The sequence below is a fragment of the Acanthochromis polyacanthus genome, chromosome 18 (assembly GCF_021347895.1).
Source record: "Acanthochromis polyacanthus isolate Apoly-LR-REF ecotype Palm Island chromosome 18, KAUST_Apoly_ChrSc, whole genome shotgun sequence".
NCBI lineage: Eukaryota > Metazoa > Chordata > Actinopteri > Pomacentridae > Acanthochromis > Acanthochromis polyacanthus.
In genome coordinates, this window is record NC_067130.1 from 5008173 (window position 1) to 5030809 (window position 22637).

Genomic DNA, 22637 nt, shown 5'->3' on the forward strand with positions numbered 1-22637 from the left:
CCCAGGCCGGGACTCGAACCGGCGATCTTCTTGCCGCAAGGCGAAAGTGCTAACCACAACAGCACTGTGCAGCCCTACAACAGAATATTGTCTCAATATAAAATCATGCTTTGAGGTAGAAGGACAAATGAGCACAGTGGCCCCTCTCACAGTTAGCCCACATTACTGATGGATACTCAGTGTGTCCTGCTGCCATCTAGTGGTTAATTCCACATATGGAGACAGACAAACACGGACAGAGAGGACAGGTCTGTCTTTAGATTCTCTAAAACCACAATTTTTAGCTGCTTTGACAGCTGGCAAAATGCCAGTGTCGGCTCTTTTTGTATTTTCCCGCCCTTTCTAGAGGGTTTGGATGAAAACAAGATGGTTAAACGAGACGGAACTAAAAGGTCACAGTTTATCAGAAACTTCTATTTACTCAGTCTGTTTCAGACTGAGGGAGTGGTACACAGTAAAGATGCCACTCTGCCAGTGAAATTCCCCAGCTGGTTAGATTGTGTACATAAAACTGTGACAGTGAGTCACCTTTCCACCCGCTATAAAAAGTTAGTCACAGCTGAGTGCACAGCTTTGAGTCGGTACACGAAAACAGACCAGCAAGATTCCAACCCAATAAATAGTCCCACCTAAAAACACAAATACACCTACAATTGGAAACAGAAAGCTGGAGTTTTTTACTTTATTTTTCCTCTTAGCAGTCAGGTCTGTTGTAGCGTCTACTTCTAAACTTATCTCAGCCTCTTCATCATTAGCACAGTGACCAAATGATTAAAATCTACCATAGTAGTAATATTACAAACAAAATAATCGAAAAAGCAGAATATAGAGATAAAATAAGTGTACCTTGGCTCTGGAAAATTAGATAAAAATTCTGTTTTCTTATAGCCGTCTTTGTTTTTCTGTCAGTGTAAGTCTCATTCATTTTCATTTAGTTATTCACTTCATATTAAAAAAAGTAAGTACAGTATTTATTGAGTGATCGCTTTACTTTACCTGGTAGACCTGCTGAACGATATACACACTGCTGGCAGCTCTACTAAGTCAAAAACAGTCTACAATAAATGCCAGATTGGAACTATTTGACTGATTAGTTTCATGAAGTGGAATGGTGGAATTTCTATAAACGTTGGGATTGTCATCTGCAACCACAAAGAAAGAACCTTTAATTTATTTCAGCAGTGAAATGCATTGTATCTAATTAGCAATTTCATTCCTTTATTTAAAGCATGTGGAAGGTTTTTTGTTTCATGTAATTGTGGGATCTCTTTCTATTAGTTTAGTCTTCTAACTTCATGGTAACAAAGCAAACAGCTGCAGGATATTTGCTAATGTTGTGCGTCACTAACAGCTGTCGGTGTGTCTTCTTCTTGTCCTCATTGCTTCATTGAAACAATCCCATAGCAGTGATGCAGTGAGCTGTGGTACGTGTCAAGCAGTCCATACATGCAAAATTAGAGAGTCAATACATCATAATGTTCTACAGGCCAATCAGTTGACTTATGTCATATTGACAGGGATGTGTAGGTCTGACTTAGTAAGAATATCGTTGCAACTTTTGCAGAAAGTGACCTCATTCAGACATGAATAAAAACACCCCAACCCACCCCTGTCACATAGAAACTGCCCAGCCTTTTGCACATGCACATTTTGAGTGCATTCAAAGAAACCATACCGTGTCCGTTTGTGCTTCTCCTGATTAAAGGACACGGCTTTGAGGTATACAGTCTGTTTACCAATGGCAGTGCACACCTCCATGTCAAATACAGGCAGGTCGCTCATGTAATAAAAGTGCCGCCTGCCTCGCTCGTTCCCCGACTGACTGCTGCTTATCCAGTCTGGGCTGAATGTGCCGAATGTCAGACATTTAATCCAAACTACGAGAACAGATCAACATGCTCAAGGTCAAAGAACTGTGTGATTCAGTGGAATAGGAGCATCGTTTTATCTCACACTCACAGATGTGGTGCGACTGCAGCGAAATGGGAAGATAATAATAGCAACAATGGGAATAAGGACAATGAAATTTCACTGAAGTAAAAACTGAACACCATCCTGCCATCCATAATTATTTTTTGTAGAGTAAAACTATTCTAAAAACTGAGTGGCTGATCTAATGGAAAAACTATTTTAAAACCCAGTACTTTTGTGCACTTCTTATCGTGAATCTGTAAGTGTGTAATGTATGACAACTAGAATACAAAATAAAAAACATTAGTTGGCACAAATTGGGATGGATCGGCACCTTAATATCTGATTAATTGACAGCTTCATTAATCAGACAGCAGTAGAGTCTTTAAAGCACTAAAGCAGCCTCACACAACAGATTCACGCTTTTGAATCAGATGCAACTTGCTGAAGGCAAAGTAGGAGGAAAGCTAGAATCCTGGGAGGTGTAAGACGAGGATTACAGCAGCATCTTTGATCAGCTATACGGCTCTTTGGTAAAATTAATGGTTTAGACATTGATGCATACTGCTGCTTTCATGCGTTCATCCTTGGAGACATGCAGGCTGTTCAGCTAAATTCTGCATTTTTTTCCCAACAAATATTCATAATATCTCAACTCCTGAAGCCTCTATTTGTTCCAATAAATGTAACCTTGAAAAAGTGCTTTATCACATCACTGTGATTATTCTAAAGAGCAGTAGGAATTTAGAAATAGTTTTGAAAATGTCATGCTTTTGTAATCTGTCATTTAGTCCTGAAAACACAGCCGTCATACATGCTCCGAATTGACAACAGTGCGTCTTCAGAGGTATAATTTGCAGCTAGTAGCGCTGCCAAACAACCAAAGCAGCAGCTGGACTGAAGCTTTTTTAGTGTTTTGATGCATTAAGAGAATTGCACTGGCCCTGACATCCCAAATAAACCAAACAACTCAACATTTTGCGAGTGTTTGTGCGTGTATGCACGCGTGTTCAGAGCGAAAACGAGACAGTCAGCCTCCCATGTGAATGTTCTGTGGTCTCTCAGGGGTTTATGTAACCACTTGAGAGGGCTTAAAGGCCGATGATGCACTCGATTTATAACACCATGTACACGTGCACGCATAACAACATGACAGAAATGCAGAACTAAGAATCCTAGCCAGCACTGAAATACTAAAAGCTGACCACATCATGTTATCATGTGAGCGCACTGCAAAAAAAAAAAAAAAAAATCCTCTTTCTCCTTCTGCATGATGTGACCTTTCTCTCCAATACATCCTGACACTCCTCTCCTCCTCATGTTTGCCTCTCTCTCAGATGCTGCCGCCAATAATTTGAGCCAAGTTTGAACTGGATCCTCTTCTGACGTGAGCCCATTTAAATTATTAATCCTGCAGAGAACCCACATGTGCCCACCGACAGAAATGAAAACACTCAAACGTGTACATTGCACACGGAGGCGAGCCAGCGCGCTAAAATACGCGCAAGATGTTTCCTTTTCTTTCGCTAATTTCTGTATCGCCTTCTTGAAACGTGGTGTGCGTGCCAGCAGTGCAATGACATGCCTCGGAAATCGGAAAAATAAGATTTATTTTCGCAGCTTGGCTCTTTCATTGAGTGATATTGGATTCAGTGATGGAGATGAAGGGCAACGGAGAGAGAGGGAGATGCATGTCATCTCAGTGATTAAGGCCGCCAGTGCGGGGGCGATGCATGTGTGTGCTGCAGACACAGCAGGGGCAGGGGCGGATTAAAAAAGCAAAAAAAAGAAAGACAGAGGCTCAGACTGCACCATAGTTGTCAGATACATGGGTGGGAGAGAAGGAGGGAGAGCAAGGACCATGAAGGGTGTACAGAGAGGAAAAAACAACTGGAGAGAATAGACACAGTCACAAAGAATGAATGTGGAGTGAAGATATGAAGGACAGACGATGAGTGAGTCAGAACATTTGCATGCACCTGAATAATTTGTTTATATCCAGTGAGAAGCGACTGTCGTGGACCTTGACTGGAACTGAGGGTGTGATTACAGTAAGCACAACTTGGTTACCGGTCAAACTTCAATTTACTCTTGTCAAGTTTAATCATTTCTGTGGTTTAACTCGGCAAACACACGGGGTCATGAAGTGTACGCTGTGTGTTAGTAGCATGTATGACAAAGAAGGGTTAGCTGTACATTTCTTTGGATGGAAAATAAGTCATATAAATAATCAGCTAATTGTTTCAGCTCTAACTCTAGCACACCAGAAAACACCAGAGATTGTACGTGAGAATGTCGTCCAGAACTGAAATCAAACCAGAGCTGCTTTTTAAGTTCACAGATTTTAAAAAAAAAGGCAAAAGAAATAGAAGAAAACAAATCAGTCCACTCCCATTCTCCTTTCATTTGTGGCGTTACTGCACTTTGTTCAATTTGCACCATCATAATGCATCAAATGTAAAGTGGATTTAAAACTTCACTACACATATTTTTCTGTTCTTTCACAAATAGGTGATTGTTTCTCAATTTCATATTTAAATTTTCACGTTTGGGTTATTGCTTCAGAATACTCCTTGTTCCAATCTTCCGGTTCTGTGTTTTGCTCTTGTGGTTGGACTGTACCATTAGTGCCTGGGGGAGTTTACAGCCAGTAGCGGCTGGATAATGGACGCAGTTGCATTATGTATGTAACACATCTGATCACGCAACAATTTAGCAACTGCACTATCCTGTGAGGGTTTGGAGACATACTGTACATAAACATCACATCTGAGTTGTGCATCAATGTTCACATTAAACGCAGAGCTGTTTAATCTGAATCTAACCTTTTGCCTGCATGCACACACCCTCAAGTGTATACACCTTAGAAAAATATATGAATGAATGAATACATGGCAAGACAAGAAAAGCACTCTCAGAGAAATCTTTAACAAATCCTTGGATCCAGATTATAAGCCACAATGCGAGCATATCACTCCAGTGCTGGTCTCTCTGCATTGGCTACCAGTTCATGTTAGAGCAGACTTTAAGGTGCTGCTACTAACCTATAAAATAGTTAATGGAATTGCCCCGTCTTATTTATCCAGCCTGCTGAATCTGTATGTCCCCGCTCGGGCTCTCCGTTCTCAGGGGACTGGACTTCTGAATATCCCGAAGGTCTGTAAAAAGACGGTGGGCGAACGGGCTTTTTCTTTCCGGCACCTACATTGTGGAACAGTCTGCCTGCTGAAATCAGGCAGGCATCGTCCATTAATGTATTTAAAACTAAGCTGAAGACCCACTTGTTTTCTCTTACATGTGAATCCTAAATTGTTTGTTGTACTGATGTCTTTTTTTATTGTTCTGTTTTTATTCTTATCTGTTTTTATTTCTGTGTACAGCACTTTGACGGAAAGCGCTTTATAAATAAAGTTATTATTATTATTACTGCCAAAATCTAACCCGGTAGTCTTTGTGTCATTTTTAACCCTCCCCGAAAATTTCTTCTAAATCCAAAGCAGACAAATGTACGCCAATCGTCACATAACTTATTAATGCCTGACAAGTAGTGAAAAAAAAAAACAGCCATCTTGTTTAATGTGGGGCAAAAACATAGGTGCTTCAGTGCTAAACTGTCATCAGCATATTCTAGGTTCTGGTTTTGATTCTCGCCACAACTGTGCACCTGTTAGTTTTTTTTAAGATTTGAGGTTTAGCGGGAAGCGACGCTGTGCTGACATCTGGAGTAACATATAAACTTAGATAATGTGGTTATGACTGTCCAGCCTCAAACGCAAAGCACAGAACTGAAAATTAAAAACAAACAACATTCATTCATTTGTGAAATAATTGTAAAATGATTGACAATTAAGGCTTCAAAATAATTTTTCATTTGGCATATTTTCAAGAAATCAATTGGAGAACCACATCGCGTCGCATGGAGCAAACCAGACAACATTGATCTCATGAATTATGAGCGAGTGGCTCAGAATATCATTTCTGATTTCCCTTCTGTCTTAGTTACATCTAGGAAAACGTGTGTATTAAGTTTTAGCCGTGATGTGCTCACCTGAAAGCACAGTTTGTGAGTGTCGTGAGTGCGGGTCACGTGAGAGTGTGCTTGTGTGCGTCTTCTCCTTCATACCGTGCTGACGGTGCCTCATCAGCACGCAGTGTCCTTCCTCGTTCTCCCTCAGTGGGGAGATGCAGCGTCCACAGTGGGAAGAGCCATGCTGGCAGAAGTGGCGTCTTTGTTTCGCACATTCTATAGGGCCGGGGCACCTGCTGTGAGCTGAAACACAGACACAGGAAGAGAGAAAGGAGCAGTTTAATCATCCGCATGGTGATGCAGTAATGATGCTTTTAATGAGGCGCTGGAAGGACCGTCATTTTCTTCAATGCTCAGAATACAATACGCTTCACCTCTTGAACCGGTACTCGTCTTTCTAGCGGACGTGCCTCTTTTTAGAAATAACGCACCTGACCTAGAACATGGAGTCTGCTGACGTCAGAGTTACATCAGGGTTTCATTGAGGTTTTGAGAATACTTCTTGTAATTGCACCAAAAGATGATGAGAGCTTTGAATACTGTCAGTGGGAAGCATTTTCAATAATTTTCCACATTTTGCAGAGTGCTGAGCCCCACCTGTTCGTTGGCCTAAATCAGGTTACACCAAAGTAAAGCGTGATGTACAGCTGTTCTTTCCCAATCAGATTAGATAACCACTTGACCTCAATACTTCTACTCTGTGAGAGCTGAATTTAGACAAATACACAGAAACACACACATGGCTTTCAAGACACAAAGGAGGCAGTGGGTCACAGAACCGCAGCAGGTGTGTTTGGTAGCAGAGGGCAGGTGGAGCACTGGGAGGCTATCAGAGCAGATAACGAGGCCAGCAGTGCCGCACCGAGGGCGGGCTAAAAGGTGAACAGCGCAGTGGGTGTTACTGCCGGCATAACAGACACCAGGTGATATCAGCTGGGAGGGGAGAGGATGAATCCGGAGGTTGTTTTTTTGAAGGATAAAATGTCAGGGCTGGTCCAGTCTGTAGTGAGACATCGTTGCACTGCATGAAAAGTGGGCATGAGAGGTCAAATAGATGATTTTTATGGAACTTAATTACAGATATCCTGTTGAAAAAGCGACCTGCTGCACCAAGCAATACCCAGAAGCAATAAAATACAAGAACAAGAAAAAGTTAAAATAGCCTTTTGAAATTGCAGCCATTTGTAATGCTTCCAGGAAATGATTTCATTCTCAACTTCTGCAGAGGAGGGGGGAAAAAAAAAACACGAGAGGAGGTCACTGGAGGAGAAACCTCAATTACCTCTATGGCAACAAGGCCTGCAATATCAGGAAAGCTGCAAGTTATCGAAGGAGCACAGAGACAGAAAGAGTGTCGCAGAGGTGATGTGCAGACAGAAGAGGAGCAGAGGACTGATGTTTTTGTGCCTGTGTCCACACACATATGTATGCTTAGGGTGTTTACCCGGGTGAAAATTCTGCCACTGCATTTCGAATGGCATCCGCCCTTTCTGAATCATCACAAAGCTTCTCAATTCAAGCAGCGTAAACCATCTTAGGATGCCAGAAGCACAACAACAGCAGAAGCAATAGTTTATTGCTTTGTATGAGAGTGTATGAATCACTATGTGTGGCAGGCTATTTTCACTGCAAGAGTTTAGCAAACAAAATGCCTCCAAGAAGTGAAAAGTAATTTTTTTTATGCATTTTTAAATTAGCACGGGATTAGTATTACCTCGGGACCAATAGTGATTTGTAATAATTGCGCAGGATGTCTCTGATCTTAATCCCATGCGAATGCACCATGTCTGCAATTTGATAAGTAAAAACTCCATTGCAAATCACCTAGCATATTCTGAAATTCACTGAAGGTCCTGTGATAATACTAGTCCCGTGCAAATTTGCATGTCAGTGATTGGAGCGTATTTTAGTTTTCTTTTTATTGTGCGCCCTTTTTCTACCTCTTTCCCGGTTGAATTATGGATCCTATGGTGGAAATAACTGACTGCATTTTAGGTGCAAATGCAGGAGTAGGCCGATACACAACAGGCCTACGGAGCATTCACAGAAACGGTAAAATCAGATCAACAAGAAGAGGGAAATTTGGGAGGATATTGAGATGGGTGACACGCGTAGCAGCATGCGGTCAGAAACATTTTTCTATGCCCATCTTTCATCTTTCAACAGGTTTAATACAAACATCCTGACGGCCCGTTATCCCGTCAACGCTGCCCGCTCTTCTAAAGTCACGTTGCTGCTTTGACATACTAACTGTTGCCACGACGACTACAACAGCGGATGCTACGACGCGCACAGATTTGACATCATATCCGGGCTGTAATGTCAGTAAATTTGAGTAAAATACAGACTTCTCTCATCCCGTGCAAATGCAGATGTAGGGGGGTAATTCACAAATTACCAGAGATCCCCAGGTAACACTAATATCGTGCAAATAGGGCATAAGTTTGGATTTATATGGATTAATTACATCTCCCTGCAGTATGTCGTGTGATGCACAGGGTTGAGGTAAATGCTTCTTTCCAAACTGCTTTTTCCAGCTTATTTCTCTTCACTCACACATTCTCATTTTTTACTTGCACTGTGCCTTTGTCAGACACTCTCTGGCCTGTACTTGATAAACTCATCCTCAGCTTCAAGGTAATCTTTATAAAATGTAGCTGTTTTAACACAAAGCCCATATATTTCTTTGTATAGGTTCGTAATTGATGTACTGAAAAGGACCACATCATGAAAAGACTTACAATTTGATTTTTGTTTGAAAATGAAATAAAATATTTTTGTCATCAAAGTTGAAAGAAATACTGCAAAACACAGCTGAACCAAAAGCTCAAAAGGATCAACAATGATGATGAAAATCTCAAATTTCACCATCACAACTGTGCAAACACGACAGAAAGCGAAATAAATACTGGACAAACATGATGCCTTTGAAAAAGCCTCCGCATTTTAACAGCTACACAGATGGGTACATGTGTCCACATCTTCTTATGTCACCGACTGCTTTGCTGCAGGGAGTGAGAGGTGGAGTGACGCATGTGTCATCTGAGAACTTTGTTTGGTTTTCTGTTTGTGCCAAAGATGCAGAACGGTTGCTGACGGGAAATCACATTTGAGCATTTCTCATTTCTTGTGAAACATCTGTGGCCGACAGTGAATGATTTACTAATCGCTTTGAGCACAATAGCAAATATTCAACTTAGTCCAATTACCACAAAGCTAACATGCTGCAACACAACTCTGAGCATCTTCTAATCTTGTATCTCTGTTCCCACAGCATAGCAATGTCTCAGCCACTTTTATGTAAAAATGATTGCCTTACCTGCTTTGTTTTATAACATCCATACAAGAGTATCTGGTTTTTGGCTGTCATGACTTTAGTTTTTATCCGCCATGTGCCTTCCTTTTCATTTCCCTACAGATACTGAACCTTTGTCTGATCTATTCAGGTGTACTTACTGATTTCCTTCAACCTGTGACCTTAGAGAAATGAAGTGCTCGTAGAAATAGCTTGTTCTGTCCTTGTGGTACTTTATAAAAGTGCAAAGAGTTTGTGTCTTCATTGAGTGAGTGGAATGGATTCTTGGGTACATATCTGCATCTGTGAAGTGACTATGTCAGACTTGTTTTCCATCCAATTCATCAGTCACTCTAGCTAAAAACATCCCAGAATGAATGCTCCCCCCCCCTCTACACTATTGTAGGAGCTGGTAGCCTTCATTGTTACTCCTACACACAAGCATAAATGCAGACTGTGTTTGGTGTACGTCTTTCAAATTTGAGGTGACATTTTCAATCAAGTTATCTGGAAATTACTAACTGTCCTGTCTCGTTGTGGAAGACTGTGGAGTGCATGGAGATGATACAGAGAGGACAAAGTGCTTTGTCAAGCACTCCTTCATAAATGTAATCAAACAAAAGACGAGCACTGGGGCAGTTTAAGATGTCTTTGCTGTGAAGTAATCTGGTTGCAAAAATGTCTGATGAAGCATTAAATTGTCTCAGTGAGCTACAATACAAAATCCTACAATCGAGACTCTCACAACTCTGGACCAAGACGTCCTGAACACATTCATGATATCAAACCAGTGTTTAAGACACACAACCCTGCTGGTTTCTTCTAAAAGCCTTTTCAAGCTTCTCCTTCCATTAGCTGTCCTTGCCTGTCTGTCCCTTCTCGTTCTCCTCGTCTCACTCGTGAGTCCACCTCCCATTTTTACAACTCTTTGATCAAGAGCTGTTGAGGCCAGATGTCCGCTCTCATGTCACAGATCAAACAACCCATTCGTGTCTGGTCAGTCAGTTCACCACTTTGGTTCAGGGTAAAATATCTCTATTTGAAGGATCGCCATGACATTTGTTGCAGACATTCATGGTTCCCAGACAATGAAGTCTAACGCAGTGGTGCTCAATGTGAGAACGACATTTTCAGAAGCACTGCAAATTGATCAATAACTGATACAACAGTATTCGCCTATAAAAAACGCATTTATATCTGTAAACACTTCACTATATAATAAAACAGGCACACCACTGTGGTATTTACATCTTCACACTTTCTTTATGCCAAAGAAAATTCGAATATGTTGTAAAAGATAGATGGATAGATACTTTATCAATCTGAGGGAAAATCAAGAAATCATCACAGACACAAAGCCTCAAAAGCGAGACACAAAATGACAAAAGCGAGACACAAAATGACAAAAGCGAGACACAAAATGACAAAAATGAGACACAAAATGACAAAAATTGGACACAAAACGACAAAAATGAGAAATGAAATTAAAAAACTAGATACAAAACCCTCCAAAAAATGAGACAAACGAGGCACAAGATGAGGAAGAAAAAACACAAAAAAATGAAAGAAAGAAGAAAAAACTGTAAAAAAAAAAAAAAAAAACAGACAAAAACCTCTATATCAAAGACACACAAGACGACACAAAATGCCAAAAGTGAGACGCAGCAGCTTACATACAACAAGAAAAAGACAAAACAGGCATGTTAGAAACATTAACATCAAAGACTAGTCTATACTCTAAAAAACGTGCTGTACAATACTTTAAAATAACACGTCTAATTTAAAAATCCATAGAAATATTAAATGTATGAAAAATCTATATACAATATTTACACCTTTTAAGGCCCAGTGATTGAAAGTGATGAAGTCTATATGAAATCTTTAGGCTTTTATCAAGATTTCCATGTTTTTGCCTTTTATGAGAGAGTCAATAGTGAGAAGGCAAAAATGAAACGACAACATGCAGCACAAGAACTGGTGATGCTTCAGCTAACCATTCAACTAGTGAATCACTCCAGAGTTTTGGAGCTTTTTAACATTCACGTCTCCTATCACTGAAGACATGCAGCGGTCATCCATCTACATCTCACTATGAGGGAAGATCATATAGAGCTATTTTTGTAACTGTAAACTGCAGTGCATTGCAAGACGTACTGCTAAACCATTAACTGTAAATGTTTCTGTCACAAATGAATCACTAGAGAAAGCAGCATCTTTTTTTATATATCTTGATCATACTAATGCAGCTAGAATTTCAACAGCTCCGGTCAGCACTTCATCTGTTATTCATTACGTGGGAAGTTAACGTGGTGAATCCTACTGCAGTCACATGAATACAGATAATTATTCTCCTCACACACAAGCGCGCGTACGTACACAACCACACACCTCGACACGCTGTATGTGCTTCATTATGAATGTGTGAGGTTGGCAACAGCGAGAGAAAAAGGAGCGTGAGGAAAAGCAAAGCAAGTGTAAATCAGGGAGGAACAGCAGTGAAATATAAACTGCATTCATTCACCAGCAGCTTAAATCTGTTTCTTTATCCCTACATTGTAATTGATGCTCGGCAAAAGTAAGACCCGTACAATTGCGCGTTTCTAAACACTCCTAGCTAACAAATAAAGATGCTCATCAGGATAATCCTATGACAAAGCAGCTCAAATCCATTTACAAGCACGATAAAGGAGTCGCTGAGGTGAATGTCAAGTCGCCACAAGAGGTGGCCTTGCGTCAACATGCCTCCCACACAGTGTTGTCGCTAATTAGAGAGCTCAGTCAAGGAGTCAAAGGCAGACAAACACAAAACAAGAAACAGACAAAGAGATGGAGACACGAGAAAAACAAGGGGGAAAAAAAACAGATTTCTTGCAGTACATCAGGACGTTTGGTCTCAGCTAAGACAGAGGAGGTGTGAAAAAACATTATGCAACTCAGGGACTCAGAAAGTAGTCCTTGGAACGAGTGAAAAATGACTTTACTAACCATCTGCTGCTGCTGTTGCCAGGCTGTGTGCGCAGCAGCAGCTTTGCCAGAGAGAGAAAGGAGAGGCAGCCTGGTAAACACCTACACTCGTAGGCCAACACGTTTAGGCACAAGCACACAAACATGAAACGGCAAGCAAGTGCACAGTTTCATGTGACCAATAAATTCTGCTCCTTCAAGCTATTCTACAGCTGCACCAAAATCTGCATTTTTATGTGTATGTATGTGTGTGTGTGTGTGTGTGAGAGAGAGAGAGAGAGAGGAAGTGGGAAATTGGTGGGTCATGAGGGTTATGCATTCCCATTGTGTGCTTTTCCTGACCCTCTGATAGCAGACAGGATGTAAGCCAAACACTCCAAATCAAGTGGAAACACTGAAGAGCTCTGCTTGGCACTCTTCACTTGACATATAACCACAGTGTTTATTTCCACATGGATAAAGAGCTTTTTGTGTTTCTACGCTCCCGTTTGTCCGCCATGCCTCGCTGTCAAATGATAAAAACAAACAAATGCCACACAACCTGTTTCTAGTGCTTTGTTTTCCTTGGCATCAGCTGGGACAAGTCCTGCAAAAGTATGCTAGGAAATTAATTATACATTGGTGTGAGCCACAAGCCAAAATCTGAGATTCTGCTCTGTAATTCCTAAACTGGTAGATATGATTTTAATACCACTTGCCACTCTGTGTCTACTCTGAGTGCACAAACATAGAATTTGTACGACTGTCATCGACTGCTGTTAACGCTGTTCTAAACCGATTTTTTAATCAGTGTAATGCAGTTATCTGTTTTATTAGATAACCAAAAAAAAACAACACAAAAAAATCCTGTGTGTTTACTTTTCACTTAAAATATGAAAAAATGGGGCATTTTCAGTGTCACATTGCAAACCAATACTGCAATACAAAGTTAGACATATTGTGACCACAGATTTGATCTACATTTTGATCTACTAGCATGATTTTAGGAATGAGATGCTCCAATACAACTCACTATAAATTTAATAACTGAACGAGTCACTGCTAAAATGACTAATAACTAGGGCTGGCCCGAATAGTGGTTTCTGGCCTCCGAATATTCGGAGCCCTATTAAAGACAAATATCCGAATATTCGTTCCGCCCCGTAACGTCCGATGAGGGGAGGGGCTTGTGGCGGAGATGGCCCGAATATTCGGATTCGTTCGTCCGGTCTCCCGGGTCCAAATTTTGCCTTCGTTTTGTCTTCAGTTAAACTGAAGAATTCCCAAACAGCGGAGGTCTTTGGCATCTTGTCTTGTGTTTATGCAACAAAGTGAAACGTGACGTTAGAGTCGGCAGCAACCCGGCCATTCGGGTGGTGTTTACAAACACGAATGGAGGAGCCGAGATGAGCCGAAGAACACGGCGGGATGAGCCGAAGTGGGCCGAAGGCGAAGGGAAGAGACGAGCTCCGGATATTTTTGTCTGGGGGGAGGAGGGGGTGATCACATAGACATATGTGTATATGTTATAGACATATGTGTATATGTTATAGACATATGTGTATATGTTTATGTGATCACAGGACGAGATGAGCCGATGAAGGCAGAAGACGGAGGGAATATATTCTTATATTATATTCGCATATTCTTTCCGCCCTGTAACGTCCGACGGGGGGGGGGGGGGGGGGGCAACATTCGGATACCAAAATTAATATCCAGATACCGCCGTAACGATCAAATATTCGGATCCAGTCCTACTAATAATCACAAAAACCAAGGTATTTTAACCAGCGCTAAGGGAAAATCATTTGTGCCAACATTATAAAAACCTGAGATCATTTTTTAAAAATGTTGTTTTTAACTGGTTTTGGGAATTGAAGTTTGGCTTATTCAAGCATAATTAAATTTTTGCTCAGAAATAACAGGTCAATTCCTAGATTTCTGTCAGTTAAAGTAACAGGCTTATGGCCCTTATTGTACATGGACTGATCACATTTACTGTTGTGGATAGTCACCTGCCAAAGGCCAATTCTGTTGAAATCAACAAACAAAATAATCACCTGATCATACATTTATATGATAAAGTGCTTCAGCAAAGAACAGGATGGGGCAGAACAAATGGTCCGCCCTGAATTAGAAACCTCGGTTGCATGCAGACAAATGGAAGCAAAGTAGGTGTCTGACTCAGCCTTATTTTCACAAATACAATTTCTCAGTCAGGTCTCAAAAACATAGCGGATAAAAGCTGCCACATCATGTGCTCGCTTGCTTATTATCTCCGAAAATGACGTCAGAAAGCCATGGGGCAAAATTAAACTCCGAAATGACTGGAAACTGTCCGTTATCAGTTTTGGTGTACTGCGTAACGAAGCGTAGGTGTTAAGGTTCCCACAGTCATCTGATGCAATGACTCCTACATGTAAAATTTTGGGTGGAAAATGGGGCATGACCGAGCATCTGTTTAACACACAAGTGCAAGCTTCTACACACACACACATAGAGAGCAACTATGGAAAGGCAGACGCAGGAAATACACTGGTGGTTATGTGAGTAGAGAGAGAGAGAGAAAAGTGCAAAGGAAGCAAATCAAAAACAGTCACAGAATCTGATCCTAGCTGGAATGTAAGCTCGCAGAAGAATGAGGTGGAACAAGGCTTTGTTTTATATTCTCATGACGTGGTTATGCCTCGTCTGCTTATCTCTCCCCACATCTGTCATTTGTCTTTTCTGCGGCGGTAACTTCTGTCATGTCAGACAATGATGATTCTAACCCATTACACAGGGGACAATTACCACATCATTATTATCAGAGCAGAGAAGAGCAGCGCACCCCACCGCAACTGGAACAAAGGTTAAAGGGATGTATACAATCGAAGAGCGTAGATAGCAAACCAAATCTCTCGCTTCATTTTTTTTTCTTTTGGGGGGACATTTTTTTAAGCTGATTCAATTACTACACATGATTCAGAATTCTATATATTCTGACTAAATATAAAGACTGACTAGTGGAAATTATTGCCTCAGAGTGATTGGGTTTTCACCCTTATTACTAAAAACCCCCTGCTGCAATATGTAGGCATGAACAGGATGGAAGCGTCAGCACTGACACACATGCACCAGATAGTATTAGTTGTTTCTATTTAAACCAGGTAAAACGGATGTCGACATTCTTGGTAAGGATGTGGCTGTACACAAGTGCAGACATGCATGCAAATCTGCTGACATAAAGATGTCTTTTATTTTCTAATTTTTCAGTTTAAACCCTAAGGCAGCACTGATACAACACACATCTAATAGAACAGTGAAAGTCGGTGGATTATTCCAGCTCTAGCTGCGCCGACTCTGGTTTGATCAAATGTCTGCAAGCGCTCTGTAAGTTGATTAATTGTGGCCCTCTCATTTCCTGGAGAGGTCTGGTGGTAAACAGTGTGCTCTCAAAGGAAGAAGCCAAAGGACGAGGGAAAACGAGAGAAAGATGGAGAGCGGTGGTTTGAAGAAGCCGCTGCAGCAAAACCTCGGCAGACCACTTATTTTTCACGTCCTATTCCAGATTACAAAGACCACCACAATGAGACAGATCGATATTGCTGATAAGCATTTCCTGGCTGTTGCAAAATTTCAGTATTACAGATACCCATGATATAACAGTGAAGCGATTCTCCCCTTCCATGAAGAGCGAAACGATGGCATGTTCAAAACCTGACCACAGAAGCAACGTAACAGGTCCATCTGAAACAACATGGACCACTTAACATCTGTAAACTGCTTCCTGTTGTAACTGTATATATGCGAAGAATAAGAAATCATTCTAATTATTGCAAAGGCATTCATGTCAGAGTGTATATTAATTGATGATCATTCGGTTCACTGTGTACAACAAGTGACACTGTAGAAACCCGGCACTAAAACAAACTTCTCTTCAGTTTTGTAGGGAAAAAAAGTTTTCGTTAATCCTTCACCTTGTTCCTCATTCCAGAGATCGTCACTGCTGATATTTCCTGAAGTCTGCATGAGTAATTTTCCACTGAAGCCTTTTAGGGTTGGCACACATGGTTCTGGACAGTTCACACCTACTCGAATCCGACTCGAATGAATCTAAATGCCAGATTGATCCTTGAACCCAGAGGAAATATAACCGTCACCCAATACATGTTCTCTTAATTGCATCAAAAGGCGCATGCACGTGAGCTATACTGAATCTCCAGTCCTATGGGGATGTGAGTTGTTGTGTATGAACCTGGTCATCGACTCAGTTGTTTTTACGTCCCCTGCCAACGTACACGCGTCGTTCCACCTCACTTTTCACTGCTTTTATTACCCACTGTAACACAGATGACTAATTTTGCTGCAGGACAAAAAAGGTGACTGAAAAACACTGAAGCCAGTAGCTAAGTGTGTGTGTGTGTGTGTGTGTGAGAGGAAGAGATATAGAGTGTGACTCTGAAGATATGAATCGTTAAAACTTAATTCTGGTGGAAGAAAAGGCCAGAGGCGGAGGCTGCCTGAATAAAAATCCCTTCTCACCGGTTTTGTGAATGACAAACCTGGCATTTAAATGCGGGAGCACAACAACGATCGGGCTCATTTAGAATAATGAGCAGTGAAGATGAGGTTTCAAATGTGAAATGTTAAAATTAGAGCGGCAAGAATATGCAATTAAAATATTTTTTTAGTGGGGGGAAAAAAAAGGCGACTTTCTTGGTGCTGCTAATTCAGCGCGTCCCACTGAGCTGGCATTGTACAACAAATTCTGCACGTTAAAGTAATTAATTCTGCATCGTGGTGGCCAGCAGACGAGACGTAGTTTATGCAATCAATTTGGTAAATGGAGAGTTTGGATTACTTCCATCCCAAGAACCCAATGTTCAATGAAAGCTCTCTGGCATATTTACACATGATGATGATGTGTCAGTGTTTTCTGAATCGACCACCTGATTACTTTATCGCAGTCCTGCCAAATGTTTCTGAAACCTGACTACCTGCCATACTGAATGTGTTTTTGAGGCTCTATAGACAGCAAACTCCTCCATTATATTTAGATTTAAAGTGATATTTATGTAGAAAGTGCTGTGAGTTGCATACTAATTGCTGTATGGCTACATTATACAAACACTGATTTCACATTATGGAGGAAAAAAAAAGAACAAAAGTGTGATTTTGTCTTGTGATTTCAGCACAGCATACGCAAACAAAAGCCCGCATACTGATCCACCATCACACGTTGGTATGAGCGAGCTTCGTTCAAATAGAAAAGGTGTGGTGTTGAAAACATGTCGCCTCTTTTGCCTGCTCATGACACCAAACAGATTTTTTTCTGAACACGTAAAAAAAAAAAAAAAGACAAAATGGAGGCTACACTGTACTGCCAGCATGTAAAAAGATCTTCTCCAGACATGTTAGTGTATGTGGCTATTATGTTTTTAACCAAAAATAAATTGCAATTAACTGGTTGGAAGTTGTTGTTGTTTTTTAAAGACATCAATACTTCAATAAGGAATCAAGAAACTGTGAACAAGCAAATAATTTAGTGTTTAAAAAGGTTTAACTGCCACTAAATGTGCACTTCATCACTAAAAGTTACTGTATGAGCAGTTAAGCCTGTCACAAATCTTAAATATTGTCTACTATTTGAGCTCACTGAGACCATTTTGTGACATTGTTAGAATAGTTTCTATTCACCTGTGTAAAAACAGCTGACTGAAGCTAAAAGAAATGTCATGTTTGAATCACTATTTCCACCATTTGAGCCTCATCTTTGCCAACTTTATGTTTTTGTGGCACTTGACTCCTAATATTTGTCTAGCAGCATTTTGATAAGCATCTATTGACATCTTAATTAATAATTTACAGTTAACAGATGTCATTTAAAGGCACACATGCCACTTATCTAAAACTAACAACAATACAAAATGAACAAAAACAGCAAAATTTCCATCATTTTACAGCCCTTGAAGTAATGCAGGCCTTAAGTTAAAACACATCACACCTGTTAATACTGCATCTTGTACCAGGATTTCTAAAATATCAGGTGAGCACGGAGAAATTTTCCATTTTCAGCACACAGCTCAAGCATCCAAGAGAAGAGACGACCACAAAAAACTCATTCATGTGGGCGGGATTTTGATGCACGAGGAAGTGAAATGTGGGACTTTTCAAATGATGGAAAGAACAGCAGACACTGCGTCACTGACACTGCCTCTCCATCCCCCTTGTTGTGCTTGAATGAACTGAAGCTACACACCATTTTGATTTCACAATTTTCAGCCTTCAGTGGTCCGAGGGGAACAATGAGATGACGGCGTGGATAGGTCTGTGTGTGGTGAAGATAAGAATAAAAAACTATAACCCCTATAAATGTATCTGTGCCCACGCCGAGGCAGTAAATGTTTAGTGTCAGTGCAATGTGTGTTTGTCTCAGACCCAGGCTGAAGATTACATGTGAGGGTCCAGCTGTTGGCTATCCCACGGGTTTTCTGTATTTAAGCTGAGAAGTAGATTATCTCCTCAGCACACGTCAGCAGCAGCCATCACTGTGTAGAGGCCCACTCATACGCACATAAGCTGGCATCAATCAAACCTCCTGTATGCTCAAACCAGCATTAAGTCTCAGAAACAGTTATTTAATTCCTGTTTTCATAGAAGATTTAGTTGATTACAGTTAATTTCTATGTTTTGTGTCTTTAAAAGCAATAAAAGAACACATAAGATCAAATCTATAGAAACAGTTTTTTTTAGGAAATTATTTAAAATAAGCCACCAATTCTGGGCCTCATCTCTTCAGGCAGGTTATTATAAAGCTGAGGGGCCCTGATGGCAAAAGCACATTCAGATTTAAGCCTTGACATCAGAACAGCCACGAGAACCCCACCTGAGGATCTAGGGTCGGATTGACATTTCTCCATTGATAGCTCAGGGCAAGCGATCAATAAAAAGCGATCAATAAAATCTTAAAATCAAATCTAAAACAAACAGGGCTCCAACAATATTAATGTACACCAAAAGCTGTACTTCTATTCTGAATCTGCTAGCAGCTAAAAGCCTTTGTCTCTCAAATATATACTCATTTGTCAGTTCAAGTTTCATTAAATTTGACTTACTCCTTTGAATTTGGAACAGGTTAGTGTAACATTAACTAAATAAACCATAAGCATACAATGAAACTGATCAAATCATCACACAAGGAAATGAATTAGCTTCTTTTCTTTTCCACAATTGTCCTTTCTTTTCCTGCTCTTCTCACCTACACTCACTTGTTTGACCTGTCCAATACAGCCATCCAAACTTATGGGAAGACCCACTGCTAGCAAGCAACAAAACTGCCATCACAAACAACAGCAATAAAAGAACAAACAACACGTGTTATTTTTGACGGTCACAAGCTCATCATTGACAGATGCTGCGGCACCTGACCAGACATGGTCCCAGAATAGCTGAAAATAAGCTTACACTATCGAGGACAGCTGGCTAGACAGCTTCCTGCTCTGTGCGTGTGTGTTGTGAATTTACCTGGGAGGCTAGCGCCGACGGAGACAACGCAGAGCAGGACCGCGGCGAGCAGCAGCAGCGAGGCCCGGCGCTGGCGTCCGTACCGCGGGCTGGAGAGCGGCAGCAGCAGCATCCTTCGGTCTTGTCGGGGACGGAGAACCGCAGACGGGGACGGGTGTTGTTGTCATTCCCCCATCACCTTTCGTCGTGTATAATGTACTGTTTTTTTTGTTTGTTTGTTTTTTGTTTCGCTATGCGAGGGAAGCTTTAGCGGAAAGGTAAGAGCCGAGCAGGTAGCGCCGGGTCCGTCCACACACTGCGCACTGTAATCCGCGGCGGTGCTAAAGATAAGCGGAGCTTCAGGCAGGGGAGGGGGTGGGGACGCCGCTCGGAGTGCTGCGCAGCGAGAAATACGGCCGCCATCTTGGTCCGGTCACCCGCTCCACTCAGCGCTGTTTGACAGCGCATTTAATCCATCTTATTAAACTGATTTTCACGCGTTTTTTTTTTTTTTTTTGCTGCAAACGTCATACATGTAGCTATGATACAGGACAAATGGTTCGGCGTATTTTAATATTCATAGCAGGAATAATAGATAATAATAGGTAATAGAATATTCTGATATAAAGCTCGACTGTAGACAGGTATTTTGCAAACACTAAACACACACACTAATATATGTTAGAGAAGCAGATAATGGCAGCAAAGTCAATTATTTTAATAATTTGAAGAGACAATATATGATTACGCTATATATACATAAATAAACAAAATACTAATGAACACATATTATGTTTTCTGATATATTGATTATATTGATACTCCATACATGATTTATATATGTAGTATGATTTTCTCTGATATACAACTTTTATCTATTATATATATATATGTGTGTGTGTGTGTGTGTGTGTGTGTGTGTGTGTGTGTGTGTGTGTGTGTGTGTGTGTGTGTGTGTGTGAATGATGTTGATACTCCATCTATGATTTATATATTTTCATTTTCTCTGATATATAACTTCTATCTATTGTTTTATATTGAAATATGTGTTCATTAGTCAATATTTTGTTTATATATGTATATATAGCGTAATCATATATTGTCTCTTCAAATTATTAAAATAATTGACTTTACTGCCATTATCTGCTTCTCTAACATATATTAGTGTGTGTGTGTTTACAGTGTTTGCAAAATACCTGTCTACACTCGAGCTTAATATCAGAATATTCTATTATCTATTATTCCCGCTATGAATATTAAAATACGCCGAACCATTTGTCCTGTATCATAGCTACATGTATGACGTTTGCAGCAAAAAAATAAAAATCGCATGAAAATCAGTTTAATATTCAGAGTTAAGATGGATTAAATGCGCTGTCAAACAGCGCTAAGGGGAGCAGGTGACCGGACCAAGATGGCGGCCCCACCGCTCATCAGCCCCAATAGGCAGTAGCGGTCGATGCGTCGTCTACTCTTCATATATGTCTATGGTGGGGACGTGTTTGACATGCCGCCTTCACAGCCTCCTCCTAAAACTATGGATAAAACACACCTAGAATTATAGTTTCTACGTTTTTAAGCATCTATTTTATCTTACTATTCTAATTATTTAGACGGTTAGACGTTACTAATCTGCTATCGATTTGTTCAAAGTGGCATTTAGATTTCGTGAAACCGAAATTGGCCGTTTATTTATTAAGCAGCTACAGGCTTGAAGAAGCAGTAAAAATCCTAATATAAAATTTTTTAATATTGAAAATAAAATGAAATTGTTTTACAAAAATCTGTACACTGCATCATGACATGACGGAACAAAATCTGGGTTCTTCCATATTGGGGCCAGAAGGGAAAAATGTTTTTTAAGTTTGAAGCAGCCTGTAATTTTGTTCCATGTGTTCAACGTATTCCTGACAATGAAATTGTTTTGAACCTCCAATTTTACCTTCTTGTAGGCTATAAAAGGGCAGTCTCTTAGTGCTAGGAGGCCACAGTTCCAAGATTCCATGTCAATCCATGTATTTGTAGCATCCGGGTTCACCCATTCATATATATATCGCATTTGTGCAGCCCAATAATAAAGTCGTACATTAGGGACTCCCAATTCTACTTGATCCTTATCTCTCTGAAGTTTACTAATTTTCATTCTTGCCTTTTTTCCCTACCAAATGGATTGTGTGAACATTTTATCCAAATTTGCAAACCAACTATTAGGAATGGAATTTGGCAGCATCTGTAGCGGATACATCAACCTAGGTAATACATTCATTTTCAGCACACTGATCCTGCCCAACCAACAGGTAAACTTCTCTGTCTGTCCAAGTCATCCTTGATGCGCGTTATAATTAGTCGCAGGTTGAATTTAATCAGTTTTTTGAGAGAGGGACAAATTTTTATTCCTAGATAGGTAATCTCCTTAGGTGACCAATAAAAAGGGAAGCCACTACGTGGAGCAGATCCCACCATAGCGCCAATGGGCATAGCTTCTGTTTTTGACAAGTTTACTTTAAAACCTGATACATATCCAAATTGTTGTAGACATTCAAGCAGATGTGGGATGGTGGTATCAATCTCAACTAAATACAGAAGTACATCATCTGCATAAAGTGATATTTTGTGTTCTGTGCCTTCAATATTAAAGACCCTAATCTCTGAAGAAGTTCTAATGTGCTTTGCCAGTGGCTCGATAGCCAGTGCAAACAAAAGGGGCATCCTTGGCGGGTTCCACGCTCTAGTGGGAAAGAATCTGAACAATAGAGGTTCGTGATAACAGCTGCTTTAAGGGACAAATATAACAATTTCATCCAGTCAATAAACCCCGTACCAATTTTGAATTTTTCCATAGCGTAGAAAAGGAATGACCATTCTACTCTGTCAAATGCCTTTAACGAATTGAGAGACCCTTCATTTTTTTTCATGGGCTAGCTGTATTACATTCAAAAGTCTCCTGATATTATTAAAATAATTTCTTCCTTTAAT

General features: G+C 40.5%; 1 protein-coding gene across 2 annotated transcripts in view; it reads right to left on the reverse strand.

Annotated features, from left to right (window-relative positions):
* npdc1a (neural proliferation, differentiation and control, 1a) overlaps positions 1–20016 on the reverse strand; it is a 34020-nt gene extending 14004 nt beyond the window's left edge. The window contains exons 1-2 of one of the 2 annotated variants that reach the window (XM_051938681.1): positions 19683–20016; positions 5960–6181 (exon numbers count right to left, since the gene is read on the reverse strand). In XM_051938681.1, coding sequence (XP_051794641.1) covers positions 5960–6181; positions 19683–19794 — 334 coding nt within the window. In that variant the 5' untranslated portion in view covers positions 19795–20016. The remainder of the gene's footprint in view (positions 1–5959; positions 6182–19682) is intronic. The other variant, XM_022215708.2, reaches the window with a different exon arrangement.
* Positions 20017–22637: the final 2621 nt, after the last annotated feature.